The sequence below is a fragment of the Pristiophorus japonicus genome, chromosome 11 (genome assembly GCF_044704955.1).
Source record: "Pristiophorus japonicus isolate sPriJap1 chromosome 11, sPriJap1.hap1, whole genome shotgun sequence".
Lineage (NCBI taxonomy): Eukaryota > Metazoa > Chordata > Chondrichthyes > Pristiophoridae > Pristiophorus > Pristiophorus japonicus.
In genome coordinates, this window is record NC_091987.1 from 65,887,236 (window position 1) to 65,902,618 (window position 15,383).

The 15,383-nt window shown below is 47.5% G+C and overlaps 1 protein-coding gene and 1 pseudogene across 6 annotated transcripts in view; one reads left to right on the forward strand and one right to left on the reverse strand.

The window, feature by feature from the left end:
* Positions 1-15,383, reverse strand: part of nme7 (NME/NM23 family member 7) — a 337,368-nt gene that overhangs the window by 221,923 nt on the left and 100,062 nt on the right. For all 6 annotated transcript variants that reach the window (XM_070893470.1, XM_070893467.1, XM_070893471.1 and 3 more), the window contains exon 6: positions 10,955-11,057. In XM_070893470.1, the coding sequence (XP_070749571.1) occupies positions 10,955-11,057 (103 nt within the window). The remainder of the gene's footprint in view (positions 1-10,954; positions 11,058-15,383) is intronic.
* LOC139276567 (U2 spliceosomal RNA) lies at positions 4,091-4,228 on the forward strand (annotated as a pseudogene).

Consider the following 15,383-nt stretch of genomic DNA (forward strand, 5'->3'; position numbering starts at 1 on the left):
AAGTCGCTGTGAAAAAAAAAAATGTATTAAAAAGTTCATTAACCTTTTTTTCAGTTTTTTAAAAAACTTATCTTGGGGGTTAGACCAGCCTCCTCGTGGCAGTCCTTTCCCCTGTTGGCGCCGACTCCCGCCCGCACCAATCTGGCATCTCGGCGGGCGGGAGGTCACTTGGATATCAGCTGGCGTCAGCGGGCGGTTCCCAGCGGTTCTCCCCTCCCGCCCAAGTGCAAACTGGCACTGGGTGCAACCCGGAGAGGAATGTCGGCGGCTCTCAGCGGTAGTGGGCAGTAAGGCCATCAATTTCAGCCCCTTGGTCTTCAAGAAGCCAGGTAACTTCTGAAAGAGTGCAGAGACACTGGACTGCCAATGAATTAAGGCATTATGGCAGCTCCTTGCATACAGGGCTATGACACGCAGAAATCTGTACTTCTATTTGCACACTAATCAGTTGACCTAATGGTATGATTTGGCAATAGGAGCTTGTACAGTCATGAGTGCATTCTGGAGCTCCAAGAAACTTGTAGAAATCCAGTGATCATTTGAAAATGAATGACCCACTCACTCAATTGTCTTACTTCTGTGCCAAACACAATTAACGGATCTGTCCTGGCAAATAGAGCATTAATATCTTACCTTGCACAAGAATGAACAGCAAACTGACAGGCCTGGCTGAAGCTGCATGCTGTTTATTCAACTAGTGATTTCCTGAGTCACAGCAAGTGCTCTCCTGGTTTGCTCATCTACCTGTATAGGTGGTGCAAAGCTCTTCCAGGGCTTTTGGGGTGAACCACAAACTCCTTATACACAAATCCAGACAGATATTCAAAGAAGATCTTCTCGGTCTCTTCACCCTGGTAGCTGGGTATCTGTACGAGGGTCTGAATCTCCTGCGGTGCTGCCTTATTAGCTTCCAGGGTTGCCTACTGTTCCACCTCTTCATCGAAGAGGGGAATCCTTTTTACAGCCTTTTTAGGAAATTTGCCCAAACAAGGGAGAGTTTTAGCACTGAGTGTGAGTAAAGCCATAACACTCCACCTAATTTCAATTTGTTAATGTAAAAGTAACAAGGAGGTTTTGTTTGTATACCAGAATTCTACGTGAAGTGACATTAGATGGCAACTGAGCACAGGTCATCCTATCCAGAATATGCAGCAAGAGGAATAATTAATAGCTGTCTTAGAAATAAAAAGAGACTACATTTTTCCTGCCTTACCCATGAAGGTGTTGGGATGCAAGTGGTTTCCTGCTAATTTGTGTAGTTGATTAATTTTACAGGACTGGTGCCCAAAACTATTTGTTTTACATGGGAGAGTATCTCTAAATTATTTGGATTAGTTGCTATTAATTGCTGTATGGTTTTTGATTTGGATATTCCAAAGTCTTTAGAACTTTGCTCTTGAACATTTGGTGAATAATTTGCCATTGTTTTGGATGTTTCCAAAGCCTCCAGTATGACATTCCAAATGCACTTCTAAATAGTTACAATCATATGGTATCCCATCAAAGCTGTGCTCTTGGCTATCTAATTTCCTTTCACATCACTCCATCTGTGTTGTAGTTGACAAGTCATCCTCAGATTTTTTTTCAATTAATTCGGAGTCTCCCAGAGCATTGTCCTTTCTTCTATTCAGTTTCTTCTTCGCAATGACCATCTCCACACATCACCCAACCGTATCTCCTCTTTTGCTAATGACTGCTCTACATTCAGCAATTTTTTTCAGATTACAGAAGAGGTTTACGAGGATGTTACCAGGGATGAGGGGCTTCAGTTATGAGGAGAGGTTGTAAAAGTTAGGACTGTTCTCCTTGGAACAAGGAAGGTTAAGAGGTGACCTCACAGAGGTTTTCAATATCATGAAAGGTTTTGATAGAGTAAATAGCCAAAGAATATTCCCTCTGGCGGGTGGGTCAATACCTAGTGGTCACAGATTCAAAATCATTAGAAAAACATCCAGAGGAGAGATGAGGAGAATTTTTTTTCCCCACACAGAATTGTTGGGATCTGGAACGTTCTACCCAAAAAGGTCTTTGAGTGCCCCAGCATTGACCTTTTTGCTGCACTGCTTCTGCTGCCCTCGCCGCTTTGGGGCTATGTTGATGTCAATGATGGATCGGATTAGGCGGTGGTCCGTCCAGCAGTCGTTAGCTCCTGTCATGGCGCGGGTGATGCGCACATCCTTGCGATCCCTGGCTCAGACGATGACATAGTCGAGCAGGTGCCAGTGGTTGGAGCGAGGGTGTTGTCACGATGCCTTGCACTTGTCCCTCTGGCGGAACGAGGTGTTGGTGATGACAAGATCAGATTCTAGACATTTTGTCAGGAGTAGGGTACCGCTGGAGTTGGTTTTCCCTACCCCATCTCTGCCAATCACGCCTCCCCAGAGGGCTGTATCCTTGCCGACCCTGACATTGAAGTCACCAATGAGGATCAGTTTGTCATCGGCAGGGACGCGGAACAGGGATATTGCAAGGTTGGGGTAAAAGCCCTCTTTGGTCTCATCTGTCGCATCGAGCGTTGGGGCGTATGCACTGATGACTGTGGTACATTGATTCTGGGATAGGGTGAGTCGGAGAATCATGAGACGTTCGTTAACCCTGCAGGGGGAGTCTTTGAGGCGGTTGACCAGCTCGTTTTTGATGGCGAAACCGACTCCATGGAGGCGGCGTTCATCCTCTGGTTTCCCTTTCCAGAAGAAGGTGTAACCTCCACCTTGTTCCTTGAGCTGGCCTTCCCCAGCCCGACGGGTCTCGCTTAGGGCGGCAATGTCGACATTAAAGCACCTAAGATCCCGGGCAACTATGGCGGTGCGGCGTTCCGGCCTGTCACTGTTGGAGTTGTCCATGAGGTAAATAGTCGAAGTATTTACCAAGGCATATGAAAGCATGGGCCTTACGCTTAACATCCGTAAGACAAAGGTCTTCCACCAGCCTGTCCTCGCCGCGCAGCACTGCTCCCCAGTCATCAAGATTCATAGCGCAGCCCTCGATAACGTGGACCACTTCCCATACTTTGGGAGCCTCTTATCAACAAAAGCAGACATAGATGTGGAGATCCAACATCGCTCCAGTGTGCCAGTGCAGCCTTTGGCCGCCTGAGGAAAAGAATGTTCAAATCTACCACCAAGCTCAGGTCGACAGGGCTGTAGTAATACCCGCCCTCCTGTATGAATCAGAGGCATGGACGATGTACAGAAGACACCTCAAGTCGCTGGAGATATATCACCAACGATGTCTCCGCAAGATCCTGCAAATCCCCTGGAGAGGACAGGCGCACCAACATCAGTGTCCTCGCCCAGGCGAACATCCCCAGCACTGAAGCATTGACCACATTCGATCAACTTCGCTGGGCAGGCCACATAGTTCGCATGCCAGACACGAGACATAAGAACATAAGAACATAAGAACATAAGAATTAGGAACAGGAGTAGGCCATCTAGCCCCTCGAGCCTGCTCCGCCATTCAATAAAATCATGGCTGATCTGGCCGTGAACTCAGCTCCACTTACCCGCCCGCTCCCCGTAACCCTTAATTCTCTTATTGGTTAAAAATCTATCTGTGACTTGAATACATTCAATGAGCTAGCCTCAACTGCTTCCTTGGGCACAGAATTCCACAGATTCACAACCCTCTGGGAGAAGAAATTCCTTCTCAACTCAGTTTTAAATTGGCTCCTCTTTATTTTGAGGCCCCCTAGTTCTAGTCTCCCCGACCAGTGGAAACAACCTCTCCGCCTCAATCTTGTCTATCCCTTTCATTATTTTAAATGTTTTTATCAGATCACCCCTCATCCTTCTGAACTCCAACGAGTAAAGACCCAGTCTACTCAATCTATCATCATAAGGTAACCCCCTCATCTCCGGAATCAGCCTAGTGAATCGTCTCTGTACCCCCTCCAAAGCCAGTATATCCTTCCTTAAGTAAGGTGACCAAAACTGCACGCAGAGACGCCCTAAGCAATTGCTCTATGCAGGCAATTGGCTCCTTCACGGCAAATGAGCCAAAGGTGGGCAGCGGAAACGTTACAAAGACACCCTCAAAGCCTCCCTGGTAAAGTGCGACATCATCACTGACACCTGGCCGTTAAAAGGCTATCACTTCTCGGCCTATTGGCTAAGATCAAGCGTAGTATCTGTTGATTGGGCATTCATATGCAAATTGACTGATTGCAGAAAACTCGTTTTTCCGGTTTTGCTGGCTCTGGCCCTTTGGCTTGGGCCAAGCACCAATTGGAGAGAAGAGAAAAATCTGCATGTTGATCGACCATTGGGTGGGCCCGGAGGCCCGCCAAGGTGCCTGACACCACAACAGATTGAAGGCTTCGGCCAAAATACATATCGAAAGGAGGACTCTGCAACCCAGATGGCGGCCAGCCGAGCGGCGAACCAGGGCGTCCGAAACACCATCCGAGTGACGGTAAAGAAAGTGGATGGACAGACAACCATCAACCGGGACCTTTTCATGAAGAAAATCCTGCTGGGAACATGTGGCATGAAAGTCACCGACATCTTCGCCTTGCAGGACCTCCCGAAGAGAGGTTACTTTGATGTGACCTTCAGAACCGTCACCCTATGCCTGAAGTTCCTCAAGGGACTGAAGGAGGTGAGTGAACCGCTGCGCTCAGTGCTGACTTGGGAGCCACTGTTCACCCTCCCGTCGCAGAGAAGACGCACTATCACAGTGCAGATCTACAACCCCCACATCCCGGTCATTGATGTGCTGACTTTCCTCGCCAGGTATGTCGATGGGGCAGGAAACAGCAGCGACTTGAAAGACTTGCACGGGATTTGGACCAGCAAGCGCCAGATCCAGGTCACCATGAAAGTGGACGCCAGCGGAACCATCCTGCACCCCCCTCCAGCTTCGCCATCGGAGGAAGTCGAGGCTACATGGTGTACGCTGGCCAACCCAACATGTGCCGCACCTGCGGGAAGGCAGGCCATGTGGCGGCAAGCTGCAAAACTGTCATCGGCCGAAACTGCAAGAACGAAGGCCACCAGACAAAGGACTGTAAGGAGACCAAGTGCTGCAACCTCTGTGGTCTGGCTAGGCACCTTTACAAAAACTGCCCCAAACGCAACTTCAGCTATGCGCAGGCAGCAAAGAACATTGCACGAGAGGAGGAGGAAGCTGAGGAACACAACACTCCAGAGGAGACCCACACCCTTCCCCCGACCAACGCCCTGGGCAAAGAAGCAACTGCTCCCGTGGACTCGGAACAAGTCGGCGAGGAAGAGAAGCCTGCTACGACGAGCTGCGAGACACCAGCAGCCAGCAGTGAAGCTCTCCCCCAGTGCACCGAGTCCAGGAACGAGGAGACAGCAGACCATGAAGCAGGATGGGAGACCATCAAGAAAAAGGCCCGCAAGCGTACGGAGAACAGGCGAGCAAGGGCCCCTGCGGAAACGACAGGGAAGAGGCGGCTAACAACCACGACAGACAGCAGCGACGGCAGCTCGTCTGATGAGGAAAGGCGAGAAAAAGCCCCTTACTACCGCCACCAAAACAAGAGGCAATACGCCAACCCACAGCCACAGGCGACCGGGAGCAGTGAAGCGACCAGTGCAGCCCCGATCCAGGAACCCGCGAGCAGCGAAGCGCCCAACGCACACGAGCTCCGGAATACCGGGAGCGAAGAAGAGACCAACGCAGACCAGCTCCAGGAGAATGGGAGCAGCGAAGTGCCCAGCACACCCCACCTCCGGAATACCGGGAGCGACGCAGCGATCGAAGCACACCAGCCCGAGACCGCCGTGACTGATGAAAAGAGAGAACCACCAACACCAGGCGAGGACAGTGCAGAGGACATATCGGACCTTATAACAGCACTGCAGCAGTCCCCCTGTCAAAACACTCCCACTGCAGAGGATGATGACCACGCCAGCCCAGGTGCAGTAGACTTGTATAGTTTAAACCTATGCATGACAGAACTGGCCACTGGGCAGACCTCGGACTTAAAGGACGATTTATTTGAAGTGTAATGTTTGTAACTGTAAACAGTAACTTTAAAATGGATTTTAAAATTGCTACTATTAACGTGCGTAGCGTAAAATCCACTACGCAATGCGTTTCCACCTTGGGGTACCTCGCCAAGGTCAAAGCGGACCTGCTGTTCTGGCAGGAATGCGGTCTGCCGCACTCCAGCAGTTACCGGCAATGGTCACGATGGTGGGCCCATGGACCATCCATATGGTCAGGAGGCAACGACTGCCGGTCTTCCGGCCTAGGCATTCTGCTGCGGGGAGGCCACTTCACCATCACCGAAGTTAAGGAGGTGGTGGGCGGCCGCCTCCTCGTAGCAGATGTAATGTACAAAAATTTCCCTCCAAGGCTAATTAACGTGTATGTCTCGCCTCTCAGAAGCGAGCGGCTGGCCCTCTTCCAGCAGCTCCCACTGCTGCTGGCGACGTCCAGGCCGGTCATTCTGGGCGGTGACTTCAGCTGCATCATCGAAGCGGCTGGACGATCCAGCAGAGCCGACAGCAAACTGGACGCCACGTCCAAACTCCTGATGGATGCGGTAAAAAGATGCCAAGCTGTGCGACGTCTTCAGCAACCCTGCAGACGGAGCACCACGCAGATACATCTGGTCGAGACCAGACGGGTCCGTCCGTTCCAGAATAGACTTCCTGTTTGTGTCCCACACGCTCAAGGTCAGATCCACTGACGTCATGCCGGTGTTCTTCTCTGACCACTGCCTCCTACTGGCCGACTGTCGACCACAGGAAAACCAGAAAGTTGGCAGAGGGATATGGAAGCTGAAAGTGAAACTGTTGAGTTCCTCAACGTTTTCCGGAGTCAAGAGGGATTACAAAGGTTGGAGAACCGTAAAACCCCTCTGCAATTCCCCGATGCACTGGTGGGAAACAATCAAGACGAACATCAAGAGGTTCTTCATCCTCAAAGGTGTTCAGGAGGCGAGAGGGAAAAAGAGGAAATTGTCCCAACTCCAGACGAATATGCAAAACCTGTTCCTGCTGCAGTCGATGGGGGTCGATGTCGCGGAGGAACTCGAAGCGGTGAAGGGCCAGCAAGCCTCGTTCTTTGCCTCAGAGTCCTCCAAGATCATTTTCCGCTCCAGAGTCCGCTCCGTCGAGCAGGATGAGACGTGTTCGCGCTTCTTCTTCCAAAAGGTACACAGGGGGAGCTCTGTGATCACCAGCCTAAAGGAAGAAGACGGTTCTGTGACGTCTTCGCAGAGGATCAGCAAATCCTTCTATGCCGGGCTGTACGACGGCAAGCCCACAGATCGCGTGGCCTCCCAGTCTTTCCTGTCGTCTATTTCGGAGGTCTTTGACGACAGTGAGCGGGAGAGTCTGGACCACCCGCTAACTCTGGACGAGCTGACAAAGGCCGTCCAATCCTTCGAGATGAATAAAACTCCCAGAAGCGACAGCTTACCGGTCGAGTTTGTATTCGGCTCTGTGGGACTGGATGGGCCCAGACTGTTGGAAGTGTACGGGGGTATGCTTCTAGCCGGCAGCATGTCAGAATCGATGAGGAAAGGCATCATCACCCTCATCTACAAGCAGAAGGGGAAGAGGGAGGAAATCAAAAACTGGCGGCCCATTTCGCTGCTCAATGTGGACTACAAGATCCTGTCAAAGGTCATCGCCAACAGGGTCAAGTCTGCTCTTGAGCTGGTGATTCACCCGGACCAGACCTGCGCTGTCCCAGGCAGGAAGATCTCTGATAGCCTCGCGTAGGACGATTGCCTACGTGCAGGACAGGAGGGTGGACACCTGCTTAGACCAGGAGAAAGCCTTTGACAGGATATCACACACTTACCTGATGGACGTGCTCTCCAAAATGGGGTTTGGGGAGGGTATCCGCAATTGGGTCCAACAGCTCCACACAGACATCAGTTCAAATCAACGGGTGGGAAACTGAAAGCTTTCCAATCAGATCTGGAGTCAGGCAAGGCTGTCCTCTCTCCTCTGTCTTGTTTGTGTGTTGTATCGAGCCCTTTGCCGAGTCCATCAGGAGGGATGCGGGCATTAGAGGGGTGACGATCCCAGGCAGCGGAGGCGCTCAGGTCAAGACCTCCCTGTACATGGACGACGTCGCCGTCTTTTGCTCGGATCCGCAGTCGGTCCGCAGATTGCTCGCAATCTGCGACCAGTTTGAACTGGCCTCAGGAACAAAGGTCAATCACAGCAAAAGCGAGGCCATGGCAACTGGGCCGACCGATCCTTTATTCCCTTCACCGTTAAACCAGATTACCTGAAGGTGTTGGGAATATGGTTCGGAGCGGACGGGACGTGCGCCAAAAACTGGGACCAGCGTATCGCCAAAGTGAAGCAAAAACTGGGATGGTGGAAGCTGCGCTCCCTCTCCATGGCAGGAAAGAACCTGGTCATCAGGAGTGAGGTGCTCTCGGGATTGCTACACGTGTCACAGGTCTGGCCCATCTCTCACTCCTTTGCCGCGGCAGTTACCCGGGCCGTCTTCCACTTTGTCTGGAGGTCCAAAATGGAAAGTGTCCGCAGAGACACAATGTACAAATCTCTGGACAGTGGAGGAAAGGATGTTCCGAACGTGGCCCTCATCCTGATGGCCACCTTTGTGTGCGGCTGCATCAAGCTGTGCACAGACCCGTGGTACGCAAACACCAAGTGTCACTACGTGCTGAGGTTCTACCTGTCCCCATTGTTGCGAAGGACGAGACAGATATCACCTGCTGCTGGAGGGCCATCAACTCGGTCAAAGACGCTCTTTGGTCTTGCCGAAACTTGCTGGTCTTCCAGAGCAAGGAGATGTCCACAACTGCGTGTTGCAGACTGGCGCAATCCAAGATCCAGGATTACGTGCTGAGGGACGCACTTAAAATTGGTGCAGTCGCCGCAAAGGCACGGTGGGGAAATGCCACAGTTTAAAGCCCTTCTGCCACGGTAAACCCGGGGGCAGGAATCAGTACAAAACTCCCCTCGGGCTGTACTTGTAGTAACTTCTTTTTTGTGTATATGGAGCACCATGATCTCTAAACACCTATGTAGTGCCATGTACAATGCAAGGTTTGTTTCGTGTTGCACGTAGGAAAGGAAAAGTGTAAATGTACCGTCACCCATTCTGTGTACTGTATAGTGACACATGTAACGTAATTTGTTGAATGTACTACAATGTATCCCGTATTGTACCGAATTGTACTTGAACTAAAAAGCAAGGAAATGTATCGAACGGAACTGCCGTCAGCACCCAAATGTAGTGTATGGGATTGCTGACCGCAGCTAAATGTACTGAACTGCTTTTGAATGTACTGTACAAATTTTTATATGAATAAAGTATATTTTGAAATTTAAAAAAATACTAGATAGTGATTGGCGGTCCAGGCCCACATGATTCCAGTAAATGCGTCCGTACGTGGGAGACATGTTCCCGTACACTGCACAGCGAATTAAGGCCTCCAACCGGAATCCTACGTTCCTCCGGGACCACCAAGTATTTTAGTAAATTTTTTTCGGGTTGGAAGCGTTCGTCCGAAGAAAGTCTCCGACAGCAATTTTCAGCCCAATTATCTCTTTATGTGGCTCAGTGACAAATTTTGTTTGATAATGCTCCTGTGAAGTGCCTTGGGAAGTTTTACTATGTTAACACAAGTTTTCACAACTCTGGAGATGGCAGAGGTGGGAGTGAACACACACAAACACTTGCATATGAAGCACTCCTATTCCCAAAGCGGATGTGACTTTGTAACAAGGGGCACATGTCCCCAAACTTGTACTGTCCCCGATCCTTCACCTTGGCATTGAAAAAAAATCAATTTTAGTGTTGCTTTAATATGGTTTAATACTTAGTTGTTTAATTCAATTTATCTCAATTCGCATTTTCAGCATTAAATTTCTACTTTGCTGTGTTCTTTATTTACATTGCTTCATTCAGATCATTGGTAACTTAACGTTTTTTAAGTGCAAAAAAACAACTTTCATTTATCACAAGCAGTATATGATGCCTGCACCTCTATACAACTTTCCATAATGAATTCTGGCGAGATCATGCTTGGTTCACATAAAATGATCAAATAAGGTCCACAGCGTTTCAGGAAGTTGTAAATACACTAGCAGTCCTTTTGGAGGTAATTTTATAAAAACATGGGCAAGGAAAGGACCAACAAGGAAAGGGAATATACAATAAATGGTAGGACACTGAGAAGTGTAGAGGAACAGAGGGACCTTGGAGTGCATGTCCACAGATCCCGGAAGGTAGCAGGACAGGCAGATAAGGTGGTTAAAAAGGCATATGGGATACTTGCCTTTATTAGCCAAGGCATAGAATACAAGAGCAGGGAGGTTATGCTTGAACTACATAAAACACTAGTTAGGCCACAGCTAAAGTACCGCGTGCAGTTCTGGTCACCACATTACAGGAAAGATGTGATTGCACTAGAGAGGGTACAGAGGAGATTTACGAGGATGTTGCCTGGACTGGAGAATTTTATCTATGAGGAAAGATTGGATAGGCTGAGGTTGTTTTCTTTGAAACAGAGGAGGCTGAGAGACCTAATTGAGGTGTATAAAATTATGAGGCACCTAGATAGAGTGGATAGGGAGGATCTATTTCCCTTAGCAGAGGGGTCAATAATCAGGGGGCATAGATTTAGTAAGAGGTAGGAGGTTTAGAGGGGATTTGAGGAGAAATCTTTTCACCAAGAGTGCGGTAGGGGTCTGGAACTCATTGCCTGAAAGGGTAGTAGAGGCAGAAACCCTCATAGCATTTAAAAAGTATTTGGATATGCTCAAGGCTACGGACTAAGAACTGGAAAGTGGGATTAGGCTGGATAGCTTTTTGTTGGACGGCACGAACACAATGGTCCGAATGGCCATCTTCTGTGCTGTAAATTTCTATGATTCTATGAAACCAAAGGATAGTCTTTGTGTTAATTCTATAAAGCTAACTACATTGTTCATTTTCTTATGATAAAAGGAATGCTTTCCTTCAAAAAGACAAATCTGAAGCTTACCTTCAGCAACAGCATGAGGTTTGATAATGCACAAGGTGCAATCAGCACAACTTGCGGTATTTGCAGGTCCTCTACCAGGTGATGGGAAGAAAACCTTTAGCTCCTACAAATATAAAAATATAAAATTAACTGAACAGATCAATCAATTTGTTCCATTTTCTATATTCCTGACTCACTCACTCACTCTCTTTCACTCCACCCACAGAGTTAAGTTGTGCTGGCCTCAACAACCCCCCAGGTGAGGTCACCTAGTTTAACACAGACTAATGATTGAACCTTGAATCTTACAGGTCTGTACATGTCAGTACCATAGCACACAATGTATTTACTCATAAAGCAACAAAAAAAAATGTTTTAAAAGTACTGGCAATTGTATAGCCTCATTATTCTGGACATATCAGTGTTTTATAGCCAATGAATTATTTTTGAGATGCTGTTACTGTTAACATGTAAGGAAACTTAAAATATAAAAATTTACAAACATTTTGAAAACCTGAAATTTAGGCACAACAACTTTTGAGCACGTGGTGGGAATAATCGCTGTGTCTGAAAGATGAGGCCCAAGAGACTCCGGAGATTGGACTCCGGGCCTCATTACCATCATGCTGGTGAGTGGCAGACAAGAACAGGCAGCTCGCCTTGAAACAGGATGGAAGGGCAGGCCAAAGATGGTGGCCAGCAGTGGTCTGCGTACTTTGAATGTGGGGTCAGGAGGTGCACTCCTGCTCCTCCCGACTCCACATTCACATAAGTATGTTTTAAAATCTGGCTACCTCATGAGACATTAGACACGAGACTCCCAAAGGAAGCGCTCTACTCGGAACTCGTCCATGGCAAACGAGCCAAAGGTGGGCAGCAGAAACATTACAAGGACATCCTCAAAGCCTCCCTGATAAAGTGCAACATCCCCACTGACACTTGGGAGTCCCTGGCCAAAGACTGCCCTAAGTGAAGGAAGTGCGTCTGGGAGGGCGCTGAGCTCCTCGAGTCTAATCGCCGAGAGCATGCAGAAATCAAGCGCAGGCAGCGGAAGGAGCATGCGGCAAATCAATCCCACCCACCCTTTCCTCCAACGACTGTCCCACCTGTGACAGAGACTGTAATTCCCATATTGGACTGTTCAGTCACCTAAGAACTCACTTTTAGAGTGGAAGCAAGTCTTCCTTGATTTCAAGGGACTGCCGATGATGATGATCCACCGCCCTATTTGGCAGTACGTTCCAAATCCTAACCAATCATTGCGTAAAAATTGCTTTTCCTCATGTCACCTCTGGTTCTTTTGCCATTCACCTTAAATCTGTACCCTCTCGTTATCGACCCTTCAGCCATTGGAAACAGTTTGTCTTTATTTACTCTATCATGATTTTAAACACCTCTATCAAATCTCTTAACCACTGCTCTAAGGAGAACAAGTCCAACTTCTCTAGTCTATCCACGTAACTGTGATCCCTCATCCCTGGACCATTCTAGTAAATCTCTTCTGTATTTTCTCTAAGGCCTTCATATCCTTCCTAAAGAGTGATGCCCAGAGTTCGACACAGTACTCCAGCTGGGGCTGAACTAGTGTTTTAGATAGGTTTAGCAAACTTCCAGGCTTTTATACGCTATGCCTCTATTTATAAAGCCCAGAATCCCATGTGCTTTATTAACTGCTTTGTAAACCCATCCTGCCACCTTCAAAGATTTGTGTTAGGCCTCTTACTTACATATGTGAAGAGGCTCATGCTGTTTCAAGCATGAGCACTGCATGCCGATTTTTTGCCCTTTACAATATGACGGGCGCGCACTGCCAGCTTGTAATGAGCGCTTCCTGCTCACCATATTAGGAGGCTGTTTAGCACTTGAAAAACAGGCACTGAACAGCCGAATTTCTAGAACATGGCATTTAAATCAGATGTCTCTGTTGTGCTGCACTGCTGGATAACAGTCTCTAGGAGTCAACAGCTTGAAAATAAATAACTAACCTGCATTTACGTAGATTCTCATCATATCCCTGAGAAACATCCTATAGTGTTCCATATAGAATGAAATACATTGTGCAATTACTGTTTCAATAGAACAGTGATCATCCCACTCCTCAAAAAGCTCACAGTTGACCCATAAATCAGCCGAGAGCGTGAGTCCCGAAGGCTGTGTTGCCTGCCCGGTGCCAGGGTTAAGGATATCTCCTCAGGGCTGGAGACGAACTAGGAGTGGCAGGGAGAAGATCCAGTTGTCGTGGTCCACGTGGGTACCAATGACATAGGTAAGACAAACAAAGAGGTTCTGCTAAGGGATTATGAGCAGTAGGGGCCAAATTAAAAAGCAGAACCACAAAGGAAATAGTCTCTGGGTTACTACCTGAGCCACGAGCAAATTTGCATAGGGTAAATAAGATCAGAGAGTGAAACACGTGGCTCAAAGGGAGGAATTGGTTTTGGTTCGTGGGACACTGGCACCACTACTTAGGGTAAGAGGGAGTTGTTCCGTTGGGACGGGCTCCACTTACACCGTGCTGGGATTCGGGTCCTGGCGAATCGAATAATGGCTGTAGAGAGGGTTTTAAACTAATTAATGAGGGGGGGGGGGGGGAGGGTTCAGGTGAGCGGAAAATTAAAAAGTCAAAGAATAAGGCGGCGGCAATAGAGCAGGGTTGCACCGTGGGAAATGAAAACCAGAGCAAGACAGAATGTATAAACATAAAAGTGTATCAGAAAGTGGGGTCAAAGCAGGAAAAAAAAAGGTAAAAAATGTTTTTAAACCTCTATCTGAATAGATGAGTTGACAATACAAATAGGTATGATCTGATAGTGATTACAGAGACATGGTTGCAAGGAGACCAAGGCTAGGAACTAAGTATTCAGGGGTATGAGACAATTCGGAAGGACAGGCAGAAAGCAAAAGGATGTGGGGTAACTCTGCTAATAAAGGATGAGATCAGTGCGTTAGTGAGAAACGATATTGGCTCAGAAGATCAAGATGTTGAATCAGTTTGGAAGGAGATAAGGAATAATAAAGGGAAAAAGTCACTGGTGGGCGTAGTCTATAGGCCCCCTAACAGTAGCTACACTGTTGGACGGAGTATAAATCAAGAAATAATGGAGGCTTGTAAAAAAAGGAACAGCAATAAGCATGGGCGATTTTAACCTTCATATTGATTGGACAAAGCAAATTGGCCAGGGTAGCCTTGAGGAAGAGGTCATAAGAGTATATCCGGGATTGTTTCCTTGAACAGTACGTAGCGGAACCAAGCAGTGAGCAAGCTATCTTAGACCTGGTACTGTGTAATGAGACAGGATTAATAAACGATCTCCTAGTAAGGGATCCTCTGGGAATGTGTGACTATAACATGGTTGAATTTCAAATTCAGTTGGAGGGTGAGAAAGTTGGATCGCAAACCAGTGTCCTAAGCTTAAATAATTGAGACTACAAAGGTATGAAGGCAGAGTTGGCTAAAGTGGACTGGGAAAATGGATTAAAGAGTGGGATGGTTGATGAGCAATGGCAAACATTTCAGGAGATATTTCATAACTCTCAACAAAAATCTATTCCAATGAGAAGGAAAGACTGTAAGAGAAGGGATAACCATCCGTGGCTAACTAGGGAAATAAAGGACAGTATCAAATTGAAAACAAGGGCATACCAAGTGGCCAAGATAAGTGGGAAGCCAGAGGATTGGGAAACTTTTAAAAGCCAGCAAAGAACGACTAAAATAATAACAGGGGGAAGAAGGATTATGAAAGTAAACTAGCACGAAATATAAAAACAGAGAGCAAGAGTTTCTACAGGTACATAAAAAGAAAAAGAGTGGCTAAAGTAAATGTTGGTCCCTTAGAGGATGAGTCTGGAGAATTAATAATGAGGAACAGGGAAATGGCAGACTTTGAACAAATATTTTATATCGGTCTTCATGGTAGAAGCCACTAAAAACATCCCAATAGTAGATAATCAAGGGGCTATAGGGAAGGAGGAACAAAAAACAATCACCAACACTCGGTAAAATAATGGGACTAAAGGCGGACTAGTCCCCTGGACCTGATGGCCTGCATCCTAGAGTCGTAAAAGAAGTGGCTGCAGAGATAGTGGATGCATTGGTTGTAAACTGCCAAAATTCCCTGGATTCTGGGGAGATCCCAGCAGATTGGAAAACCACAAATGTAACGCCCCTATCTAAAAAATGAGGCAGACAGAAAGCAGGAAAGTATAGACCAGTTAGCCTAACATCTGTCATTGGTAAAATGCTGTGGTCCATAATTAAGGACATTTGGAAAAACATAATTCAGTCAAGCAGAATTAGCATGGTTTTATGAAAGGGAAATCATGTTTGACAAATTTGCTGGAGTTCCTTGAGGATGTAATGAACAGGGTGGATAAGGGGGAACCAGTGGATATGGTGTATTTGGATTTCCATAAGGCATTCGATAAGGTGCCACAAAAAGGTTACTGCACA